The following is a 23,996-nucleotide window of genomic DNA, read 5'->3' on the forward strand; positions in this document are numbered from 1 at the left end:
TTTTTTTTTAATTAGCTGCTATAGTCTTTAAGTACAACGAACAACGACGTTTGTAGAGTTATTTTTCTATGAGTGGTTTTCATATCCGCCAGTATACCGACTGTGTCATTATAAAACTTCTGATAAATCTTTTTCTGTAATGTGGTAATAATATTTCAAAATTGTAGAATCCAAATGTAGTCTAGTGATTTTTGCATTCTTTTTCAAAAAACACAAACGAACGTGCGGTGCACTTTACACGGCCCGTACTGTGGCACGACGCCGCGCCGTTGTGCACCATAGACATGTGTCCACACCTTAATTGGTAGGTATTTCAAGCAATCGCAGTTACATTAGAAATATTTTTAGAAATCTTAGTTATTTTTTACTCCTTTTATTTTACACTCACCAGTAATGATATTAAAATAGGTATGGTAAGTTGTCAGATGTTCTATAATTATTATTTATTATCCAAAATGTTATATATCTTCGAAAATAAGTTATTTACTCATACATTTCTCTAGTAAGATGTATATTATAAATAATAAAATAGCATTTTTTGTACTGGTTTTTTTTTCTCTTTCTGGCTTGCGGATAATTACAGCCTCAGTAATTTGTTTATTTTTAATTTTTTGACGTTCATGTCAAACAAAATAATTTCAATCCAATTTAGAATTTTGAATTGCCTCTTATTTATGGAGTATCATAATATTAATAACACACTCTTTGATGCTGAAAGAGTGACAAGTACTTACGCTGAGATTTTTTTGGATGAAAACAGCGCCTCTAGAATTTGTGATGATGAAGCTTCTATTGAAGAAGTTTCAACCAAAAAATCGTTTGTGCAAAAATTAGATCAAAAAGACGAATGGATATCGCCCAGCGATCTTCTTGTGACTGTAGTAAAATTGGTTCCGCCGTTTACATCAAAAATTACTCGAGGCAAAACTCATGAAGGAATATTAGACATTGGTAATACAGTTTTAGAAAAGGAACGTGCAAAATTTTTGAAATCCTTAGAAGCATTAGTGCATGACAACGACGCTTCTTGGGCGAACATATTGGCTCATGAAAAACAGGAAGTAATTAAAAAAGTTAAAAATATTTTTCGAAATATATACAAACACAAGAGTGATATTATGAAATATGAGATATCTATGTTTTACGAATCTTCGTTACAAGATTTGGAAAAGCATTTAAACTCAGAAGTACAATCAAAAATACAAACAGCCTACGCGAATATTATATCTGATTTAAATATTCAAATTCAAAATAACTTACTAAAAGAAAGAAAAAAGCTCGAAAACATTTTGAAAAAAAAGTTTACTATTGAAGTTACAAAATTAAAAAAATACTATTCACTTTTACTACGTAATGAATTGCATAGAAATAAAATACTAATAGTCCAAGCTATTCAGGAGAGAAATGATGCAATAAAAGCATTTTATAAACAAATCGAAGCGGAAAGAATTACTAGCACTATGTATGTAATGAGCTTAGAGAGAAAAAAATGCAACATCCGAAGAATACTGCTAGAAAATTTACAAACTGATGAAATACGAACTAAACGTAAAAAAATAGAAGAAAAAGCTGAAGTTATAGAAAGTTTCAAACGAAAATATGTAGGAATGTTAGATATTAATAAACATTGGGAACAGAAAATTAAAAAAATCTTGCAGCTGTTTTTAAAATTTATAAGTTTTTCACTTAAAATTTTACCTGAACAAACAACTTTTTTATTAGACTTGGAAAAATTGATGATGTTGCAATTGATTGAAATTAAAAAAAATCCAGTAATGTGTACTACAATTTTAAAAAGTGATGATATTGATTCAAATGTATTTCAATTTGAGCAGTCAGAGCAAGAAATACCGGTGTGTGATAAGAATCCATTTATTGTAGTTGGTGATTCATCAGATCCTATTCCTAAGGCTTATGGAAGTCGAGAGACGTTACCATCTGATGTTGACTTACCATATTTTAGAGTTGGAAGACAATACTTTTACGCAAAGTGTCATGGATATGAAGGTATAAAAAAATATTTGGAATCACAAAAATGTAAATGTCGTATTCCACGCGAACTATCTCCGCCGAAGAAAGTAAGTCATGTTAAGATACCATCTAAAACGACCAGTGAATCGATTAAAAAAGAGTCTTCTTTAGAGTCATTATTACTGGAAGACATCGCACGTCTTGAAGATTGTCCAGTGAGGAAATGTACAAACTGGATAAAAACTAATTCTTTTCCGAATTTAGCAAACTATTTAGAATATACTCAAGAAAACTACGAACGAGTAACTACCATTCTAGAATCTAGAATCTATCCAGATTCTGAAATGGAAATGACCCCGTACTTTATTAACCCTAAAGATATCGCATATAGTGAGCTGCCGTTTTCTGCAACCAAAGAGCGTCATCACTCTGTTGGGACACAGTATTTAAGTTCAGAAGATCTAAGCTTGCCAAAAAAAAGTTGTCCCTGTGTTGACGATATACTTGAAAAAGATATGCACATCAACTCTAAGATCAACTGTACTTTAAAAACATCTTACTATGAAATTAATGCAATACTAGCAAAACGTAACAAATCATTAGAGCGATTAATGGATAAAAATCCAAATTTATTAAAAATGTTTACAGACGAATCTTTCGATTATAAATTGTAATTTTTTTTAATTTTATTTTATATTGTGAAATTAAATATTTTCTTTCAATAAAAACATATCTTAATTATATAAATTACTAAAAGATTTAAGGACTTTCTGTTTTCGATCGGCTCATATTATAGTGTTTATAATTCCTGATGAATATTATTTCAAGAGCTTACAAGAGTTTCAAGACAAAGACAAAACTGTTTACTTTAAATATTTATAGTATAACATAAACTAATATATGAGGAAATTAGATCAAAGACAGCCAGCGATGTTGTAAAATAGATTTGTATCACGATACATATCACTTTTCTAAATTAAGCAGTACTTATTTTTACACAAGAACTGATTTAAAAAATAATTGTTATATTTATTACATATGTTTAAATTTTTTTTGTTTGTCCTATGATAAATCATTTTATTTCGTCCATATTTTTTTAATATTGAGGCAAAAATATACTAAAAATCAATTAAGTAAATAAATTACAATAACTTTCACTACAATAATCCGCCCTGTAATTAACTTACCGTAATTCACCGTAGGCATTTTAACCAGGTGAGAATGTAAGCCGGTCCCGGTGATCACAAATTGCTTGCAGTACCTTCGCGGTCTCTCGCTAAACTATATTCATTTGTTCTTGTTTGCTATACTGTATTTGTTAACGCAAGTTCCGGACTAGAATACGGAATGTTTTGCGATAAAACCTTGTTAGCTAAAAACTTATTTGTGATTTTCATCTTGTGTACCTACATATAATTTATTTTATTTATTTAGAATTTAGTGTTTACATTAGGTAGATACATGTATATTTTTTGTTATTACCATATGCTCACAGAAAATACATTTCAAGTGCTTGCGTTAAAATAAATATCTTTCATGTCAGTTACATTTCTAAGAATTTTGTTAATTAAAATACCAATACACCGTCAATGTGCCGACACTCACTGAAACTAGCTCTTTAAAATGTTTAAATTGTAATGTAACGAAGCGGACCTGTAAAAAGCTCCATCGAGAAAAAAAACAAAAATCATGTATTACATACTTTTAAATATAATTTTAATCCTGGTATAAATAGAAAAATCTCATTTCAAAATAATACGTTTCTTTAAATTCTATTGATTTTTTTTTTATTCATTGCGATAGTCTGAAAACAATTTATAAACTTTCCATTTACTGTATGATCATATAAATTACACCGTTAGCTAAGAATAATGTAGGGACGGGTGTGAGCGGGTATATCGGGCGTTAAGGTAAATTTACACAAGTCGGTAACAACCTAACTTATTAAGTCGTCACACGTCTCGACGCCGTGTTAATGCCAAGACGAGACTTATGACATTCCTCCCGTAGCTTACGATTATGGCTAGAAGATTAGTGACATACTTTGTATAATTTAATTAAACACTTCGTGCTATTTGAGCATATGCTATATTAAAGTACATTGTTAATCAAAAACATTCAATATATTTCTATACTACCTCACACGCGATAATTAAGACGTCGTATTTATTTTTAAATAAAGCGAAATTTTATTATGAATATTACATACGGATATCATATGTATTTTTTGGATATCATTGCATTCATATGTATTTTTATCGTGTGTATATGAATACTTCCTTAGGTTGGCCGGTAGACAAAGTATTTAACATTAAGCTGTCACAAAATTTATTATGTAATATCTATTTTTAAATTCCATTTAAAAAAAAACATTTTATAATCATTATTTGAAAACGATTCAAATATATAATTCTTACCAATTTATTTTTATTTTTGTCGTATCGGATAATTGCTTAAAAAATAAATAAACAGGAATTGCTACGCATATCATTTTGCAGAACAAGTTTTTGTAAAATACACAACAAGTAATATATAGATTCTATACATAAGTTGTTATTTTGAAGATCAACCGTGTATTTTAAAAGTAAATCATATAGCAGACTATATACGGTTTTTAAGTAAATCTATTTCTTAAACCATAATTATATAATATCTCAGAATATATTGTTGTTTCATAAGCAGGAACTTTGCTATTGGACTTCTTGGAATGAAAATGAAGAAAAGTTTCCAGTTAGCTTATGCAAAATGTCAAGATAAAGCTTCTTCCATGTTTCTAGGAGTTAATTAAACTGGTGGCTTTAATCTCTAAATGGTAAGTGGTAAACATTTTATTTAACACTAGTACCGGCCCATGGCTTCAACCGCGTGTGAGGAGGTATTATCATATATCTTTGACAATGTATATGGAAATTTCATAATATATATAGACAGTAAAGACATTATATAAGCTACCACAAACAAACTCACTTACTTTTGCTTTTATTATAGTTGATTTTAATCAGATGAAACATTTGAAATAAACATAATTTTAAAACTATCCTATAACTGCGTAGTTTTAAACTGTGTTTATTTCTTATTGCATAAAAACTTTGACATCGTGAGTTTACATTACTAACATCTATACACCATTTGAGATTTTCAACTAATATAACATATATAAGCTGTAAATATTTTAGGAACATATTTTAATATTATCATTAGTAAATATTACAAGTAGAATAGAGCGCAAGAGACATGACATCTTAATTCCCAAGGTTGGAGGCGCATTGGCGATGTACGGAATGGTTATAACTTCTTACATAGCCAATGTTTATGGGCGGTTGGGACCACTTAAAAAAAGGGCCCGAAATAGATCCTTGACGTACAATGGATCTCACTCTATATTAAGTTGTCTGAAACTGAAATCTTCTTTGGTCAAATCAATACCAATCCATTTCAATAGTAAAGTCTTGAAAATCAAAATGTACGCTTGAAGAGAGATCGCCAAAATATTTTATAATAAAGAAAAATCAAGTCTTCTTATTTGTTATAATTATATATTTTGTAATCATATGATATTAAAACTGAAACATAACTCTGCACAATAATGTTAATGATTATTAATTATTACTTCAATAATAATGAATAGCAGTGTTGCGGGCACAGTAAACTCCCTGTTATTGACATGACCTAATATTCGAATCCTACATCCCATTGGGACCTAATGATCAACAGCGGTACAATTTATCAACTAAATCAACGAGGAAGTTTATAAATAATTCAATCTAAAACAAATGACTCTCTTAAAAATTAAAATACGTTTGACATATAAAATTAAATTTTATTAGAAACTATTTCAGTACTAACGTTAATCGATTTGATTTACTTTATTCATTCAGATTCATTTATTTCAATTTTGCTATTGCTGGACTTTAAACAGTGTTTTGATAACTTGACACTTCTCCGTTCCATAATATTGTTTCAAGCGGCACTTTCACGGCGGAAATCTGACACAATTGCATTCTGAATAAATTTACTAAGTCTACTTGTGGTTATCTATAGAATGGGTATGGGACAAGAATATCCTATTAATATGACATCATATCGACGTTGTCATATTAAGACGATATATATTTTTTTAATTTTAAATACATTTCCATATACAAAATTATAATTTCTGAATTAAAGTATATAGAAAGTTTGATGAAAATGTAAAATTCATATCAATATATTATAGAAAGCATATATTGGTGATGCGCTTGTTAGTATGCAAATTTTTAGGTTAGAAAAGTTTTCAAAGTGCATCCAACACATCACGATTATTGATCAAACACTCCCCATCTCCTACCAACCCACATTTTGGGATGCTTTGGTCGCATATTTTGTATCATCGTCTTTATTGTCTTTATATTCGAGCCAATATAAGCAAGTATTACATTTTTAGTACAAGCAAATATATATGTTTAGAATGATACCGAAATTACATTTTTTTTATGTCATTTTTACTTATAAATGTTTTTTTTTAATAACCCTAAAAATAGTTATTAAAATTTATCGAAATTTAAAAAATCTAAGTTAAATGTTTATTTATTTACAGAAAATATTTAAAATGACATAATAACGTTTGCCAATTAAGCGCCTTAATACGCCTAATTATGTACGACATAAAACATTACAATATGTATATTTCATGTCGATTGATTAGTGCCTATATCTATAAACCTGCAATAACAAACATGAAAACACGAAAACGACACTGACCTTTTTATAATATAAATATAATTCGAAAATATTGATCAATAAAATACGTATTGTATTATTTTTGCAAGCACAATTTTGCACTGTAAAGCGAAGTATTCCATATATTTTCACAAAATAAAAAACAGAATATGTCCTGCATGTACCGTAACCAACGTTTCCAGGTATTTCCGTACAGTTATTTACAATACGATCGGTTGTGTAGCAACGCCGAATAGATTTACGCGACGTCCGCGCTACATATCGACAACAATGTTTTTTCATGGACATTAAATCTATGTGGCTCAATAAAAAAAGCAATCAATGATCAATTTAATTTTATTAATCTTTTATTTTTATAAATATGAATAATAAGTGTTATAGTAAAGCAAAAGCACCGCGAGAGATCTTGAACGTAAAACCATCCAGATATGAAGGATCTGAAGTTATTCGCAGTAACAAGAAGTACTGGAGCAATGTTTTTAACGCATTATCAGAAACTAATAAAGAACCAGTAAGTAAAATGTGATTTTGAAATTTATTCATTAAACAAAAATTAGTAGTAGTTAGTTAACTTTATTGTTTCAGATGCAAGAAAATGACATCAACTGTTTATCGGAAATTCTACCGAACGAGCTATGTAATAAAGTTTGTAATATATTGCATATAAATTTAAAAACAAAACAATTAAAAGAAACAGGAAATATCGAAGGTATTTCTAAATTGAATTACATATCGCTTATTTATCTGTTGTACTCGTATATTTTTTTACCTTCCGTCGTTCTAGATGTTGCCTATAGTCGTGGTCTTGAGTTCTAATCTACTTGGCCTCGCAAGTCAGCCATTAGAACGTCTAGACAATCATGAATACACGAGCAACCTTTATAATAAATATATATGACAAAAAGTGATATTTAATTTACTTATTTATAGAGCATAAAACTCGTAGAATAGTAAAAGAATCGCTGTTATCATGCAGGAAAACTATAACTATAAATAGAGAGTTGGACTCTGATACTGACGTCGAATTTATCTCAAGGTGAGTAATAATATTTTAGATAAGTCACACGTTTCAATATGAGCCTTGAATACTTCAGCAATAAGATTAGGAAGTAAATCTGGTATTAGATACATATTGTTTTATAACTCACAGTGGAATGATTAATGAAGCCAACTACTAATTATTACCACCGCAAATAAACATTGCCGCTATAAGAAATAATAACGATTGCTTACATCGACAATGCGCCACTAAACATGGTAATAAGTCATGATATCAATCTATCCATACAGGCTTGCACCAAGTCCTACAACCAATTATACATATATATAAATAATTATGTAATTATAGAAAAAAATATAACTGTTGTTGTGTCTAAAACTGGGTTGAAATACATACTCTAAATAAAACGTAATAATATCCTAAAACGAACTTCAGATTATGTTAACACGAAATAAATAAATGAAATGTTTGTTATATATTACTCAACTGGAATGTCAAGAATGTACATAATTTCTGGCTCAATCGGAATTCCTATAAATTTAAATTAATAACCGACTGATATTTTTTTTACCGTTAGTTAAATTTATTTATTATAGTTTTAAAATTTTTTTTACATTTTTAAACTATGTTATACGACAAAAAGGTACGTATTACAAAGAATTATTTGACATTAGTAAAATTTACAAACAAAGAATCTAATTTTTATATTACCTATATTTCAGAAATAGTTGTATATAAAGCCCTGGCGAAAACAGTTTATCTTATCATTTTGTATTGCTTTCGTTGAAGCTGATAAAAATCGTACGATATTAATTATCCACATCTGTCTATAAATTTAGCAAAGATTTTTTTTATTTTTTTTTTTCAATATTCTAAGCGTTTATCTTTGGTAATACATTTATTTAACAAACTATTATGGTATGTACAAATCAAAGTAAACATTAGAGGGGATCTTTACATTTGGAATCATTAATTAAGAATATTAAATTAAAGGTCGGAATATTGATTCCACCGAATAGAACTAGCGAGAAACTAAGTAATTACCTACTCGTTTTCACCAAATAACATAATATAAATTCTAATTTACACAACTGATATTGTATATTCTGCATGCAAATTGAGAAATAAAGCAATAAACTTACTATATCCTAATTCGAACATCCGTGAAAGTATTGCATAAGTTTTGGCGTGAAAACGAAAAAACCAAACTTACCTTATTATAATTTTATAAGAATATTTATTGCACTGTAAGCTAAGAACATTTATTCATGAGAAAATTGTAATACCATATAATTTCTCAATAAAAACAAAAGTCTAAAACATTCATTTTTTTATTCCACTAAAATTACATATTCTAATTATTTTACACTATTAAGTCCTATTAATATTAAAATTTCAAAGACCATGATGTTCCATGTACAAGCTGTTATGTTTTCGTAGTGTTTATTGATATATTAGGAAAAAAAATTAGTTTAATTATGTTGTATGAAATTAAATTTAAAATCGTTGTATATATTTCCAGTGATGAAGAAGACCAAAAGCGGAATATTCATAGAGATTTTTTAAGGAAACCAATTAGAGAGCAAATCACGTGGGCTACGCACTATCTTGAACCAGAAAAAGAAGATGAAAAGAGCTTAGTAAAAAAAGCTGACGATCTCACTGACAGAGTATAAATAAATATATAATACCTATATAACTAATTCTTGATCGGTTTTTTAATTATAGCATTGTAGAAGCTTTTCCTTAACCTCACGTAAATATGTATGAGTCAAATGATACAACTAACTTTAAAAAAGTTCCCAACTCAACCGATCAAAATGAAATTTCGTTAACTATTCGATTTGGTGACAATCTAGTATTAATTTTCTAAACACAGAGTTCACTTCTGGGAAATCCAAAATATTTGTCAACATTTGTATTCCAAAAACTTGGACCGATATAAATAACTCCTATATTGCAATTAATATTATAATTTATATTGATATCTAGCTAGCTGGTTGCGCAACCCGTATAAATTATACATAGTTTATTATGCTGTACTCATTGCATATCCATTGTCTACATAATCAGTTTTACTGTTTCGCCACCAGCTACCGTCATCGCAGTAAGATAAAACACATACTAGTTTTTATTTCTTTTAATTACAACATGTTTCATTAAATCGCATCCTAGGGGCTCCCGTAGCTTCTGGCGTCTGACCAAGTCTGTGCAAAACAACTTCTGCCAACCTTCGCTGCCACCGCTCAGAAATCCGGACGGATCGCTAGCTCACAGTCCGCAAGAGCAAGCTGATCTCCTGGCTAAACTCTTTGCCGACAATTCCGTCATCGATGATTGTAGTGCACTGCCACCTACAATACCTGCATGTGGCCATACGATGCCTGACATTAAAATCAGGCAACGTGATGTGCGTGCGGAGCTGCAATCACTTGATGTACGGAAAGCTAGCGGTCCCGATGGAATACCAGCCATAGTGCTGAAGAAGTGCGCAGCGGAGCTGTCTCCTGTGTTAACGCGCCTGTTCCAACTTTCTCTCTCTTCGGGAAGTGTGCCGGAGGCTTGGAGAAGAGCTAATGTGCAAGCGGTTCCCAAAAAAGGGGATCGGTCTGACCCGGCAAATTATCGGCCAATAGCTATCACCTCAGTACTTTGTAAGGTGATGGAACGGATTTTAAACAACCAACTGATCCATTACCTAGAAGATCACTGTCTGATTAATGATCGTCAGTACGGTTTTCGACCAAAACGGTCCACAGGTGATCTTCTAGCGTACGTAACGCACCTCTGGGGTGAAGCTATCGACAAGCATGGAGAATCGTTGGCTGTCAGCTTCGATATCTCCAAGGCTTTCGACAGGGTCTGGCACAGAAGTCTTCTCTCCAAGCTACCGGCATATGGTCTGCCTGCTCAGCTATGCACCTGGATTGCCAGCTTCCTACACAAGCGTAGCCTTCGTGTTTTAGTAGATGGTTGCGCTTCACAATTCTATGTAGTGAATGCTGGGGTCCCCCAGGGATCTGTGCTATCTCCCACACTCTTTCTTTTGCATATCAATGATATGCTCTCCCTTGGGAACATACATTGCTATGCAGACGATAGTACAGTGCATGGTGGATACCACGGACGCGCAGTGGCTGGGCGGGCGGAAACTGAGGAGAGGCGGGAGAATCTTGTCATTGAACTCGATAGGACGTTAGATCTCATCGCCAAATGGGGCTCTGATAATCTTGTTGAGTTTAATGCCAAGAAAACACAGGTATGCGCTCTCACGGCGAAAAAGTCAACATTTTCCCCTCTTCCCTCCCTCTGTGGTACTCCGCTGGTGATGCAAAGCAAAATCGCCATGCTGGGGATTGACGTTCGCTGCGACCTTAGTCCAAGGGATTACATCGAGGCTGTTATAAAAACAGCTTCACGGAAACTCGGAGTTCTGAACAAGGTGCGGCGCTTTTTCACGCCACAACAACTGTGCCTGCTGTACAAAACACAGGTACGGTCTTGCGTGGAATATTGCTCGCACCTTTGGGATGGCTCCGCTAAGTACCTACTTGAGGCCTTGGACCGGTTGCAGCGACGTGCCGTACGCATTATTGGCGACGTAAAGGTCACAAACACCCTTGAACCTTTACAATTGCGTCGTGAGATAGCAGCACTGAGCGCTTTCTATCGACTGTATCACGGCGAGTGCTCTGAGGAATTATTCTCTCTAATTCCTGCTTCCCCCTTCCTTCTTAAGTCCACGCGGGCTGGTTCTCGATGTCACCGCCTAACTGTGACATCAATTCCATCGCGAACAAAGAAATTTGGCAACTCCTTTCTTTGTCGCACTTCCAAAAAATGGAATTCCTTACCAGCTCACGTATTCCCCTCCTCTTACAACCTGGGTTCCTTCAAGCGAGGCGTGAAGAGGCATCTTGCGGGCCGGCAAGGCGGAGGCGGCTAGTGCAGAACGTTTTTCCCGTCTGTACTGGCCGTCGTCGCGTTTGGACTCTACTACCACTTACCATCAGGTGGAGTAGAGTCATTTGCCCTCCCGGCGATAAAAAAAAAAAAAAAAAAAAAAAAAAATAAAATAGTTGTCTATTTTAAGATTTTAATAGTATATATGGATAGCACTGCAATTATTTCAATCTCTTAAGATGTTTTCGCACCTTAATCGCAAAATGTATTGCAAACGCAAAATACTTGAAAAACTCAACAGTAACTTTCCAAGATACCTCTTAATCCGACTTCATAAATGTATTTTGTATGAATTTTAAATGCTTTTTTAATTTATATTTCACAGATAACACAAAACTTTTGTGATTATATGAAACAACTAGGCGGTGATCAGCAATCACAACTTTTTACACCAAAAGCTATAAAGGAACTCTTTCAGGTACCAGGACATCATTTATATTACATTTTGCTTGTCGAAATTTATTTACATTATTTTATTAAATTAAGCTATAATTTATTTATAGGTTGAATTTGACACCCACGTGGCTCGCAGTCTTCAAGTTGTACCGAAAGAATTGCCCACAGTTGAAGAACGAATCGCGAATGTCACTGAAAATCCAGAGGTTAACTTTGAATACGTTATATGAAGATAATGTTGTATAACTAAAATATGCTTAAGGTTACAAATATAATTTTAGAAATCGAAGTTCGCTGCTCTCGGACGTGAGATATCAAAAGACATAAAGGCGGAACGTCGGGCTGATCATCTACGAGCCTTTAATCGCAGTCTTCCAAATAAGAAGCAATGGCGTGCTCCTCGTAACGAAACAAAAGATATGTGGCGATCAGCTCGCCATGTACCGAAAGACCTCGTTACTTTGAAAGCAGTTTGGGAAGGCATTACCAACCTTAGGTAATAATATATAGATATATTTTTTAATAATGGTATGAGTTAACAATGATTTGTATTGTATTGATTTGTGTTGTTCTTAGTATTGTAGAGCTATTCCGTAAGATAAAACTTGAAACTCACCGCAGAACATGGTCGTGAAATGTCAGAAAATTTTAAGCTACATTGAGTTTAATAAATAATTAATTATAACATTTTAACAAAACACGCATTAAATTAGCTTTTCACCGTATGTATTAAAAAAATTGTTTCTGTTTTATGAAGCTAGCTTAACTATGAAGTTCATATTGAGACATATAATTCTTAACTTATAATGAATACATTTTTTTTAGAAGTGTCAAAGAATACTGTCGTTGGATGATAGAACATCCCGAGTATCGTAGAGCTCCTTACCTGAGAAGCCTCGGTATGTTCGATTCTGTGGTTCTTGACGCGAGGTTGACCTTCGAACTGCAACAGCAAAATATGTCACCGCCCCTAACGTCTCCTACAGACATCCCTGCGCCCATCGACCATATTCGCAAGCGGTTGTCGGAACTAGCTGACGCTAACGTTGATGGATAGCTGAAACAATTATTCAATTCTTTCAAGTATATAAAATATAATTTTAAAATGACTAATATTAAAACGATGTTTCATTTCATTTTTATAGATATTTTTGCCAAATATATGTTGATGTAAAATATATAATAACAGCAATTATTTGAGAATTTATACAGATTTTTATATTCCGAATGTCAGAAATATAAATGGTTTGCTAACATGTCGTTGGGCAAAGCAATAGGGCTCTTGCGCGATTGTTTGGCTAATTTGATGTATGATGTATTTAAAAACTACTAATAACCTTATCTCAATTATCTGTAACATAGAGCATGAAGTCTAGTCACAAATAAATTTCACCGAACTCTACAGATTAGAATTATTCTATTATTACAGATAAACAAGAATGAATATATAATGGCATTAGTTGGCAATATTATGCAATAAAGATAATTTATATAACAAACTTACTAACTACATTATCTTTATTTTAATACAAATGGTTTTAACAAATTATTTAAATTAAAGGAGGAAAATCAATAAGTGTTTCTGACTAGACACTACCATCGAATGGCCCTTGACTGAACGTTTGACGTTTCATGAAGATATATTTTATTACCCTACTACAGTATAAAGATAACGACCGACGAGTTTATATACAGACGTTTAAAGTATGTTCGACTTAGAAACAAAGATTCAATGATTAAAAATAAACGACTGTAATGTTTTAAATCAATAACATTAAGTTGGCAATATTTCATAATGACTCAAGGTGTTAGTGAAAGTGATAATAAAATGGAGTTTGAGACGGTATTAAATAATGAGTTAGGACAGTTTGGAATGTATCAATTAATCAATATATTATTGTTAGCAGTGCCGGCCGCCGCTTCGGGTTTTATGGCAGGCGACTATGTATTTACAGCGGGGAAGTTACCGTATAGATGTGCTGTGCCGTTATGTGATCACCAACCTCCAGACTATTCACCCGAATGGATATTGAACGCCATCCCAGAGAGATCAACGGGCTTTGAAGATTGTTCTCGCTATGCTAACATAATAAACACCACCACATTACCGAACAATACGTGTTCCGCTGACCTTTTTAACAGAAGTATGACAATTCCTTGTGACGGATATGTGTATAGTAGAACGAACACGGTTGTTTATGATTTCGGTCTGGAATGCCAGGAGTGGCTCAGAGCACTGGCCGGGACTTTAAACAGTCTGGGTGCAATGATCGCTCTGCCTTTAGCCGGATTCGTCTCCGACTATTTTGGTCGACGTATTTCAGTTGTGTTTTTTGCATTCAATGTCGCTTTAGTGGGCTTAGTTAAAGCCTTTTCCGTAAATTATACTATGTACGTAGTTTTACAATTTTTACACACAGCAATAGGAGGTGGACTTTACAGTGCAGCTTATATATTAGCAACAGAACTAGTTGGTCCTAAATTTCGCGTTCCAACGAGCGCTACAATGTCATCTATGTTTGCCCTCGGTCAAGCATTGTTGGGTGGGATTGCTGCAGCCGTGCCCGAATGGCGTAAGCTGACATTGACATTATTTATTCCTGTATTTTCGATACTTTCTTACTATTGGATCGTATCAGAAAGTCACCGATGGCTACTTAGTAAAAATAAGAACTACGAGGCCAGGAGCGTGTTAGAGAAAGCAGCCAAATTAAATAAAAGAATAATTTCCGAAAATGCGATGACAATTCTCCTCACATCAATTCCTAAATTAAGTAAAGAAAAATCAGATATTAGTAATAAACCGTTATTTATTCGAGTTTTAAAATCGCCAGTGATGTTACGTAGATGTTGCACTACACCTGTATATTGGATAGCGACAACGTTCATTTATTATGGTTTATCAATTAACTCTGTTAGTTTATCTGGAAATATGTATTTGAATTACGTACTAACAGCTCTTATTGAAATACCTGGTTATTGGACAGCTTTTCTAGTATTGGATAGACTGGGCCGAAAGGTTACTCTGTTCACTGGTTATATGTTGTGTTCAATATGTTGTTTAGCATTTTCTTTTACACCTGACAGTATGTACGTTTTATCTTTGATTTTATTTTTAATGGGTAAGTTCAGCACAGGGGTCATTTTTACGTCCTTGTACCTATTTACTTCTGAACTCTATCCAACCAGACATCGCCATTCATTTCTAGGCTTTTCTTCAATGTTAGGCCGAATTGGTTCCGTAGTATCACCACTAACGCCACCTCTAATGGTATATTGGTCGGGAATTCCATCGATGCTTTTCGCAATCATGGCAGCCCTAGCAGGATTTTTAATATTAACACAGCCTGAAACACGTGGTTTAAAAGTACCAGACACATTTGAAGATGCCGAACAAATAGGAAAATAGAATATAAATTATTTTTAAATAGGTAATTAAGGTAAATATTGTAATTATTATTTGAAAAACTTAAATATATTTTAAAATAAAAATTATACCCGAAAAAAATATTAGTTATCATTTACAATCGTTAATACCAAAATGTCCAATAAAATAATATTGTATTAATTAAAATACAAATACAGAGAATAACATTTTTTGGCATAAAGTACATTACAGCGCCATCTGTGAAAAGATAGTAGAAGCACTTCGTTTCTGTATTTGTACAAATTTCTGAACTGCCATCTATGAATTAAATTAGTAATGTACCATACATTACATTGTATAAAGACTTCAAGCTGTTTAATGATTTAAAAATAGATGCCGCTGCAAACAAAAACCATTAAAAATTATATACTTCTTTTTTAATTATATATGGGTCTTACATTATTACTAATAATATTAATTATATGATTTTTTTAAATAGGATTAATAATAAAAATACCAAAACGTTGTTTGGATGAATGTTTTTTTTATTGGCTTAATATAATTATTCTATAAATCTGCCTTTAGTATTTTAGAATTTGATTAAGTGCTTAATAAATGTAACGGTTAATTATTCTTTGGTCTATTTATACTTTTTGATGTCTTGTAGAATTGACATTGAAAGTTAAAAATTAAAAAAACAATTTTACCAAGAGCAAATATACGCCAAGAAAAGAAAAATAATTATTATCTAACAATTGTAATATTTATACTATGCCGTGTGGAAAGAGACCTTTAATAAAATTATGGGATAGACCTAAAGATCTTAGAGTGATAAAACCATCTCGTTACGAGCAAAACGAAGCATCTGTCAAAGTTCACTGGAAAAATGTTTTAAGAGAATTAGAACTGTCGTATAAAGATGAAACGGTACACATTTTATAAGTATTATTTTTATTAAAATATAGTCGTTAATTTCGAAATAAGTACATGGGATAAATACATTACAGCAGGTAAGCTGTAAAAATATACATAATGCATATAGTCATAGTCCTCTATGAGATGTTTCTATGAGTATTACACTCATAGTAGCAACTGCTTGCGGGTGTTATATTTACTTTGAGGTATGTCGAAAAAAATAAAGAGGCATAAAAACAATGAAATGTTTTATAAAGCGGCTCTTTAAACAACATAAGTTTAAATATTCTATGTCACCCATAACTAAAGCTACAATTTATCAAGTACTATATCAATCGAATAATTAATTTTAAAGTAAATTTAGAAAAAGGAAAAAGAAAATAACGAAAGCTACCTCTTCAATAAAATATTTATAAAGCAATCTGGAGCCACGATACACGTGAGTTGTTATAAATAGAAAAGGCATTTATCTTTAAATATTTACTTACATAGTTTAAATATTTTTTTTCTTAATATACGTAAGACATACATTAAAATAATCTATTTATATCAGATAATTTTTTTAAAAAAAGTTTAGATATTAATCATAAAACAATTCCATAAATAAACAAAACGGTGTGCGATATGCATGTCAGGAGCGTGAATCGTTTACAACTAACATTGCCAGACAAATTAGTATGCGATAAATAATGATAGAGAGCAATAAAACCTCTGATTCCGTTAATCGTGATGCTCTTTATCAAATAAAACGATTTTAAAGAATTTTTGATGGATTATAATAGAAGATGAACGATAATTACTAAAGCAAATTTGTGAGCATTTGGTCTAACTAGGTATATTTTCAACTTTCTTGAAAATGTTCTCTAAGAGTGACAAAAAGTATTACACAAATTAACATCCGGTTTTTTTTATCCATCTACCAAAATAAAACAACTTATTCTAATTGAATAAAAACTTAACCAGGTTTCTTTAGGCATTTATGCAGATGCAGAACTGAGTTTTCATTCCATACACCCCATCTTTTTCTATGTATTACGTATATACGTGCACGTGTATGTATATAAGTATGTATTTACATATAAATAAGAACAACACATGTATAAAAGACACAAATAAAATCTTTAAAAACGTCGTCTCGTTATAGCAAGCCAAATTTTCCGAATACAACTCCTGACTCTATATGCGCATCATCGAACGATAAATACTAAACTTTTTTTTAAATTTAAACAACCATTAGCAGGGTGTTAAATTACACTTAAATAACTCGCTTCAAAAATAATAAGCTTTAATTCTTAGAAAGAATTTTAGTTTATTTATTTTGAAGATCCACGTCGAAGTCGGAACACGCGATTAAGGGTCTAATTTGTATCCCCCTGTCCCGAAATTAAAAGTACGTTCGCTTGTCTATTACTTTACAAAACTTAGAAGCATTACATTTTACGGAATAATGGGTATGTTATATCTTTCTTTCTTTTATATCTTTCTTTTCTTTGGGTATGTTCTGTTGTGTTAATACCAACATAATATTCATTTCTTTTTTAATTTCATACCCATTTAAACTGAATAATCCCACTATGTAACTTAAAAAATATGTTTTGTTTTGTATTGTTTTGTATTTATGCCTTGTGGCTTTCTTTAATAGATACCAAGAAAGGTATGTACGATAGATATTCGTGAATGATATTATTAATGGTCCTACTTATTAAAATATTTAGCGGATACTTAGTTAAATTTTGATTTCTCTCTTTCTGCCATCGATGATTTGATATTCGATTGCTTAATTAAACACCACCTAAATAACCTTAGGAAAAGCCATAAAAATAATAAAATAAGTATATATTATAAAATAAATAAAAATGTAGTTAATTATTAAAAATGTAGTTTATACAACATTTTCAAATATAAATATTGTTTTTTTTAGTTTTGGAACTCGCATGGCGATATGGTTCGTGAACTTGTCGGTCCGAAAATTTTCAGCAGAATCGTCAAGATATTCAAGTTGTCTTTGAGAGACAAACCATACGAACCTCGTTCAGAAACATCTCTCGAACCTTCCGATATTTATTATCAGACTACTAATGTCGTATCTGAAGTAAGTGTTTTCAGCACATTTTGATTTATTTTCTTTTTGTTAATGTCTTAATATTTCAAATAAATTGCTGAATTTCTTTACTAAAATATAAGATTAATTCTGATATTTTATAACTTTAAAAATCGCTTAGTTGTTATTAAAGATAATTAAAATTATACTGAAATGGTTTTTACCGTTGACATGAAGTTAGATAGACATGCACATGTCTTTCATTATAGACAAATTTTAGATAGTCATATGATGTAGGTGACGTCAGCAGTATCAAGGGAATAAGATGTGGTACATCAATATATTATCAATTCGCTGTCAACGAGGATTAAGACATAACATGATCTTGCCCTCGCAATTACACGTATTCTTCATCGAAATGCGGAAAAATTACAAAACGCATTGTTGCTCGATAGTGGGATTTCAACATATATAGTTTTTATTTATATCTCATGTAATTCTATGTACTCATTATTTTAAAGGGTCCAATACGTCCGTCGTTTTCTATGAGTGATTTTGATCCGTCTATGTATGTAGACACAGATGAAGAAGACAATCAAGAGATGGAAGGAGAAGAATCAGAAGCTTGGACTATATCGTCATCGTCGTCTGATTTAAGAAAGTCGTCACGTTCTAAATCTATACTTAGAACAAAATCATTGAGTACAGCAAAATCTGTGTCTAAGTCATTCTCAAAGTTTTTATCAAAAAAATCTTTAACTAGACATTCTAAGCTTTTAAAATCTACCCCATCCAGTGTGGGCGAACTCGCTTCAACTTTGGACGATTTGGAAGTACAAATGAGCGAAAAACCAAAGAAGTTAGTACGCTAATCAAATTTAATGGCATTTATTTAAAATAATTTAATTAACTAAAATAAATAGATCGTCTTAACCTCGCTTACCTAAGGATGCGATATACATAGATAGTTACTTCTTATTTACAGCTTTGTTGATCTTACGCCTGCAAAAATATCTATGATAGCTTATCTATTGGTAGTCCAGAGACGTATTTTCATGTTATAGGTAAACTTCCGGTTTCATGTTATAGGTAAACTTAGGTTTTTCCGGAGTGTGGAAGTTGGAAGTGTGTACACTCCCGTGCCTCGGAAAGCACGTAAAGCCGTTGGTCCTGCGCCTGAACTCTTTCCGGTCGTGTCGGATTGCCGTCCCATCGGATTATGAGAGTTAGGGAATAGAGAGTGCACCTGTGTTTGCGCACACACTTGTGCACTATAATATCTCCTGCATAGTTGGCTAATCTCTCTTGAGATTGGCCGCCGTGGCCAAAATCGGTCTGGAGGACATTATTATTATTATTATTATAAACTACATTCCAAAAAATAATAGCAAAATAATCGTAGTCAGTTAATTTTTCAATGCCTATTCGATATTCCGCAAGCATTTCCAATATGTCACAAATCGAGACGTTAATATGAATATGACTAGTTATTGTTTTAAATGTATATTATTTATATTTTATATAATATTATTTATATACGAGTATGTCCACTTTTAATATTATTTGATAGTATACATACAAATAAAATTGCATTATTAATGAATACTACATATATAACTTTTATTGTAATTATTAATAGCTGAGCGTGCCCAGCGAGCACATTCCAATATTCAACAAAAAAGGTTTACGAGAAGGCGTGTTATATCTGTGAGAAAACTTTTTGTACACCTAGTATACAAAAATATCATAAAACAGTTGCCCCAATCTTACGCAAAACTAATTTCAATAGTAGAGATCGATTTCCTTACAATAAAGTTAAAAGTAAATTTGCACAGCAACAATATAACAGTCTTGCACCTAGATTTTATAAAAAATTAAATCAATTTTCAAGAATAAATGACATTAATAACTACCAATTAAAAGACAAAACTAAGACATGGTTAAGACAACTTAATTATGAAGCCGTTGAGAAACTATTAACTATCTGATAAAAGAACATCCACATCGCACTCCCAAATATAGTACACACACATACATACACACACATTTATACACTCACGCACACACGACTTGGATTAACTTACAATAATTAGTAACAAGACCCTTTGTAATACTTTTTAAGAATTTAATGGGAAGGAACTGACTTCTCACGCACGGGTAACACCAGTTCAGGAGTCAGGGCTACTTTTTATAACATGTATGTAATGGATAACAATAAAGTATTATCATTATTATTGTAGGCGTATGTCGACTCACAGTCACAAAAGCAAGAAAAATCCTCATTTCGAAATGCTGTATTGTAATAAATCGGAGACTGATATGATCAAGTGGAAATCTCACTACAAGCAAAAAAGCTTCGAAGTTTCCGCGTCTGATGAATTTAGTAAAAAAGCTGAAATTTTAACAAAGAAGGTAAAATATAAATTAAATCGAATATGAAATCTTAGCCCAGCTGTGGGACATTTACAGGCCGTTGATTTAATGTACTTTTAACCAATCGTTTATCATTTAAGCGTGTAATAAATCTTTAGAATGTAAATCGTTATATATTGCCGTGGTTATTATACTTAATATATATTTTTTATATTCGTAAATGTGGAAATACATGTTATACCGCCCTGTCCGTCAGTATATTTGTGGCTGTCTCAAAGCTACTAAATGGATTTTGATTCGATTATTCTATAGAAAAAGGCCGTCGCCGAGAAATATTGTTTATGCCCGAGACGGAACGTTAGCTGCAATAAAATTGTGGGTATATTTTTTTCCTTTTTTCGCTATGATTATATAAGCAATAACTTTGTAAAACTTGGACTAGCTTCCGCCTGTGGCTTCGCGCGCGTGTGAGGAAAAGGGTAAATGTTAAGGATATCTATATGTTCTTCTTTGTACCCTTGATAACTTGTATACATTTTATGATGATCAGTTGAGTAGTTAAGACGTAAAAACGTAACAAACAATCCCATTTTCATATTTATATTGGTATTTAGGATTAGCGTCTAAGAATAACTTTATATGGTAGCACATATCAAAGAGTTCTCAAAATTAAAGTTAAATAGGTCATCATTTTCATTTATTTCCTTTGTACTATTTTTTCGGGACGGAGTTTGATTATTGTAAAGTAAAATATACACTCATCTTATGATTCTCAAGGAAACAAAAATAGGCAGACATTTATGAACAACCGTGCATGATCTTACTCCTCTTTGTGAATTCTCTTTCTTGTGGGTCTGTTTCCTACCATCATAAGGGGTCGTTGAGACCCAAAGTTATTACGGTATTGATTGATCAATTAACATATTAGCAAATTTGAAAGAAGGTAGTGCAGATCTCGTATAAACTTGGCCCTGTGCCCGCGTTGAAAAGAATAATAGTAATATAGGAACACGTATATCTATCCCACTACAGGGCTAATCATGCTACCCGCAATTGTAGTTTGGCCGGTTGGTGGATAAAAATACGTTAAAAATAAGAAAATAAAACTATTGTATTACAAATAAATCAGTAATAATAATGAAAATCCATTCTATCAGATTGCTCAGGAGTTCTATGACTGGTGGGTCGGATTGGGCAATGTGGAATTCAAAAGCGAAATCAGACGGCCAGAAGATATCGAAGATCTGTTCCAAGTATGTCTTACTTATTTCTACACTTTGCGATCGTATGAAGGTACCCGAAATCCATTTTTACTCCTGGCAACGTTTATACAGAATTTCATGATGTTCAGTAGTTAAGAAGTTGAAAGGGTATCAAGCAAACTCATTTTCGAATTTCTTATATTAGTAATTATTTCTAAAAAGTAGATAGGTTTATTACTTTAAGTTAATTTTTTCAGGTCTGGTTCGACGAGCACGCATCGCGTGGCTTGGTACTTGATCACAAAATATTACCTTGTGTATTAAAAACTATCGCTGAATTTGTTGGCGTGAGAAAGGTAACTGATAAATTACACTTTTTTTTTTTTTTATAGAATAGGAAGGTGGACGAGCATATGGGCCACCTGATGGTAAGTGGTCACCAACGCTCTTAGACATTGGCATTGTAAGAAATGTCAACCATCGCTTACATATCCAATGCGCCACCAACCTTGGGAACTAAGATTTTATGTCCCTTGTGCCTGTAATTACACTGGCTCACTCACCCTTCAAACCGGAGCACAACAATATCAAGTATTGCTGTTTTGCGGTAGAATATCTGATGAGTGGGTGGTACCTACCCAGACGAGCTTGCACAAAGCCCTACCATTTAGTTCATGATGTATCAAGGGATATATTATTATTTATAAATTGAATGTAGCGACAATTTAACAGTATTGGTGTAAATGTCTGTTATAGTGTATCATACTGTGTGCGTAATAAAAATCCTGCATGTTTAACAACGAAAATTAACTTAACTTTTACTTCATGTATTGAGTAAATTAATTGTTTATTTTAAACAATTTTGTTTCAGGCGTCGTGTCCAAAAGTGCTGAAACGACAGATTAAAGATGACGTACACGCAGAAACCAGTCCAGCGCATACTATGGCTTTCGGCACATGTCTTCCGCAGGATATGAAGCACATTCCTCCTAAGAATAACACAAAGGAGATGTGGCACGGTGTCAAGATACCAGAAGACCTTCGGTCCATGGCTTGCGTCTGGGATGATATACAGCATCTGACGTAAGTGGTTCTGATTTTTAAACCTATTTTACTTAACACATCACGTACGTCTATTATACGTACCAGAAATAAAATAGAACAAAAATGAGAACTAATTACAAAAAGCACGATTATCCCTCGCAGAGCACAGTCAGAAAATTCTTATGAAAAAAGCTTATTTTTCATTGGATAGAAAAGTACAATCCTTCAAAATTACAATGTACGATGAAAATTAGATATGTCTTAACCTTTATAATATATAACATAGCTTTATAATATATAACTACATGCTATTTTTATCCACATATAACCTTATGTACAGCAGCTATCCATGTATTCTATAAGCATCCTTACCTGTAGGTCAACGAAGGCGTTCCATAAATGGCTACAAAAGAGGCCTCATTTAGCAATGCCTCCTTTCTTGAAATCTCTCGAAGCTCCCGGCGAAAAGAAGCAACCATTTGTCGTACCCTCAGATTATATTATAAAATTCAAAGCAGGAACATCTACGCAAGACTTAGCATTACCCGTATCAGAATTCTCCCTTGAATTAAAAGAAGTGCTCAGCAAACTTCTCAATGACTAATATAAAAATGATATATACCTGTATTATACTATATTATCATGTACAGCTATGCTTCAAACGAATTTCAGTGTAACAATCGTACAATATTTTATTTTTGCTTATTGAACGAGGGAATTTGTTAGTTTTACATTAAAATACAGTATAGAGAAACTGTGGAGTGAATGAGAATCAGTTGCGCTAAAAATACTGCATGCCCTATGTATTTCATTATGTATGTAACAAACAAATACGGACTTTTTGTATTTCATTTTGCTTTTATTCGATTGTCATTGTAGCTATGACTATGAATAGCCAATTAAACGTTGTTTTATTTGCATAATGATGTACAGCGGCTTACAATCGATTTCAAAATGCAAAATTGACGCCATATTTGGGCTTAGATTCGCTCTATATCAATTAAT

General features: G+C 32.3%; 4 protein-coding genes and 1 long non-coding RNA gene across 10 annotated transcripts; 4 read left to right on the top strand and 1 right to left on the bottom strand.

Moving 5' to 3' along the window:
- Positions 1–674: 674 nt before the first annotated feature.
- On the top strand, positions 675–2,749 carry LOC126781910 (uncharacterized). The gene has a single exon (XM_050507032.1). It carries the CDS (start codon positions 675–677, stop codon positions 2,643–2,645), a length of 1,971 nt encoding a protein of 656 aa, XP_050362989.1. The 3' UTR covers positions 2,646–2,749.
- Positions 2,750–6,992: 4,243 nt separating this feature from the next.
- LOC126768200 (uncharacterized) lies at positions 6,993–13,292 on the top strand. Its single transcript, XM_050486165.1, has 8 exons — positions 6,993–7,201; positions 7,276–7,399; positions 7,621–7,726; positions 9,213–9,360; positions 11,979–12,071; positions 12,157–12,255; positions 12,331–12,545; positions 12,875–13,292. The coding sequence occupies exons 1-8, from the start codon at positions 7,052–7,054 to the stop codon at positions 13,104–13,106; spliced, it is 1,167 nt and encodes a 388-aa protein (XP_050342122.1). The 5' UTR covers positions 6,993–7,051; the 3' UTR covers positions 13,107–13,292.
- On the bottom strand, positions 11,768–14,248 carry LOC126768233 (uncharacterized). Of its 5 annotated transcripts, none has more exons than XR_007669223.1 (3): positions 14,181–14,248; positions 12,936–13,106; positions 11,768–12,241 (listed from the first exon to the last, which is right to left on the bottom strand). It is a non-coding gene; the product is annotated as an uncharacterized LOC126768233 (long non-coding RNA). The 5 variants fall into 5 exon arrangements; XR_007669222.1 differs by lacking the exon at positions 14,181–14,248 and adding an exon at positions 14,053–14,152; XR_007669220.1 differs by lacking the exon at positions 14,181–14,248 and adding an exon at positions 14,017–14,103.
- Positions 13,770–15,484, top strand: LOC126768192 (solute carrier family 22 member 3-like). Of its 2 annotated transcripts, none has more exons than XM_050486151.1 (2): positions 13,770–13,892; positions 13,954–15,484. In XM_050486151.1, the coding sequence occupies exon 2, from the start codon at positions 13,980–13,982 to the stop codon at positions 15,456–15,458; it is 1,479 nt and encodes a 492-aa protein (XP_050342108.1). In that variant the 5' UTR covers positions 13,770–13,892; positions 13,954–13,979; the 3' UTR covers positions 15,459–15,484. The 2 variants fall into 2 exon arrangements, with proteins under 2 accessions (XP_050342108.1, XP_050342107.1); XM_050486150.1 differs by having other exon boundaries at positions 13,772–13,892; positions 13,957–15,484.
- Positions 13,845–23,953, top strand: LOC126768187 (uncharacterized). The gene is made up of 9 exons (XM_050486140.1): positions 13,845–14,005; positions 16,184–16,343; positions 18,253–18,423; positions 18,894–19,231; positions 20,613–20,784; positions 21,903–21,998; positions 22,205–22,303; positions 22,819–23,030; positions 23,370–23,953. Exons 1-9 carry the CDS (start codon positions 13,845–13,847, stop codon positions 23,593–23,595), a joined length of 1,635 nt encoding a protein of 544 aa, XP_050342097.1. The 3' UTR covers positions 23,596–23,953.
- The last annotated feature ends 43 nt before the right edge of the window (positions 23,954–23,996 follow it).

This window comes from Nymphalis io, chromosome 4 (assembly GCF_905147045.1).
Source record: "Nymphalis io chromosome 4, ilAglIoxx1.1, whole genome shotgun sequence".
In the NCBI taxonomy this organism is placed as follows: domain Eukaryota; kingdom Metazoa; phylum Arthropoda; class Insecta; order Lepidoptera; family Nymphalidae; genus Nymphalis; species Nymphalis io.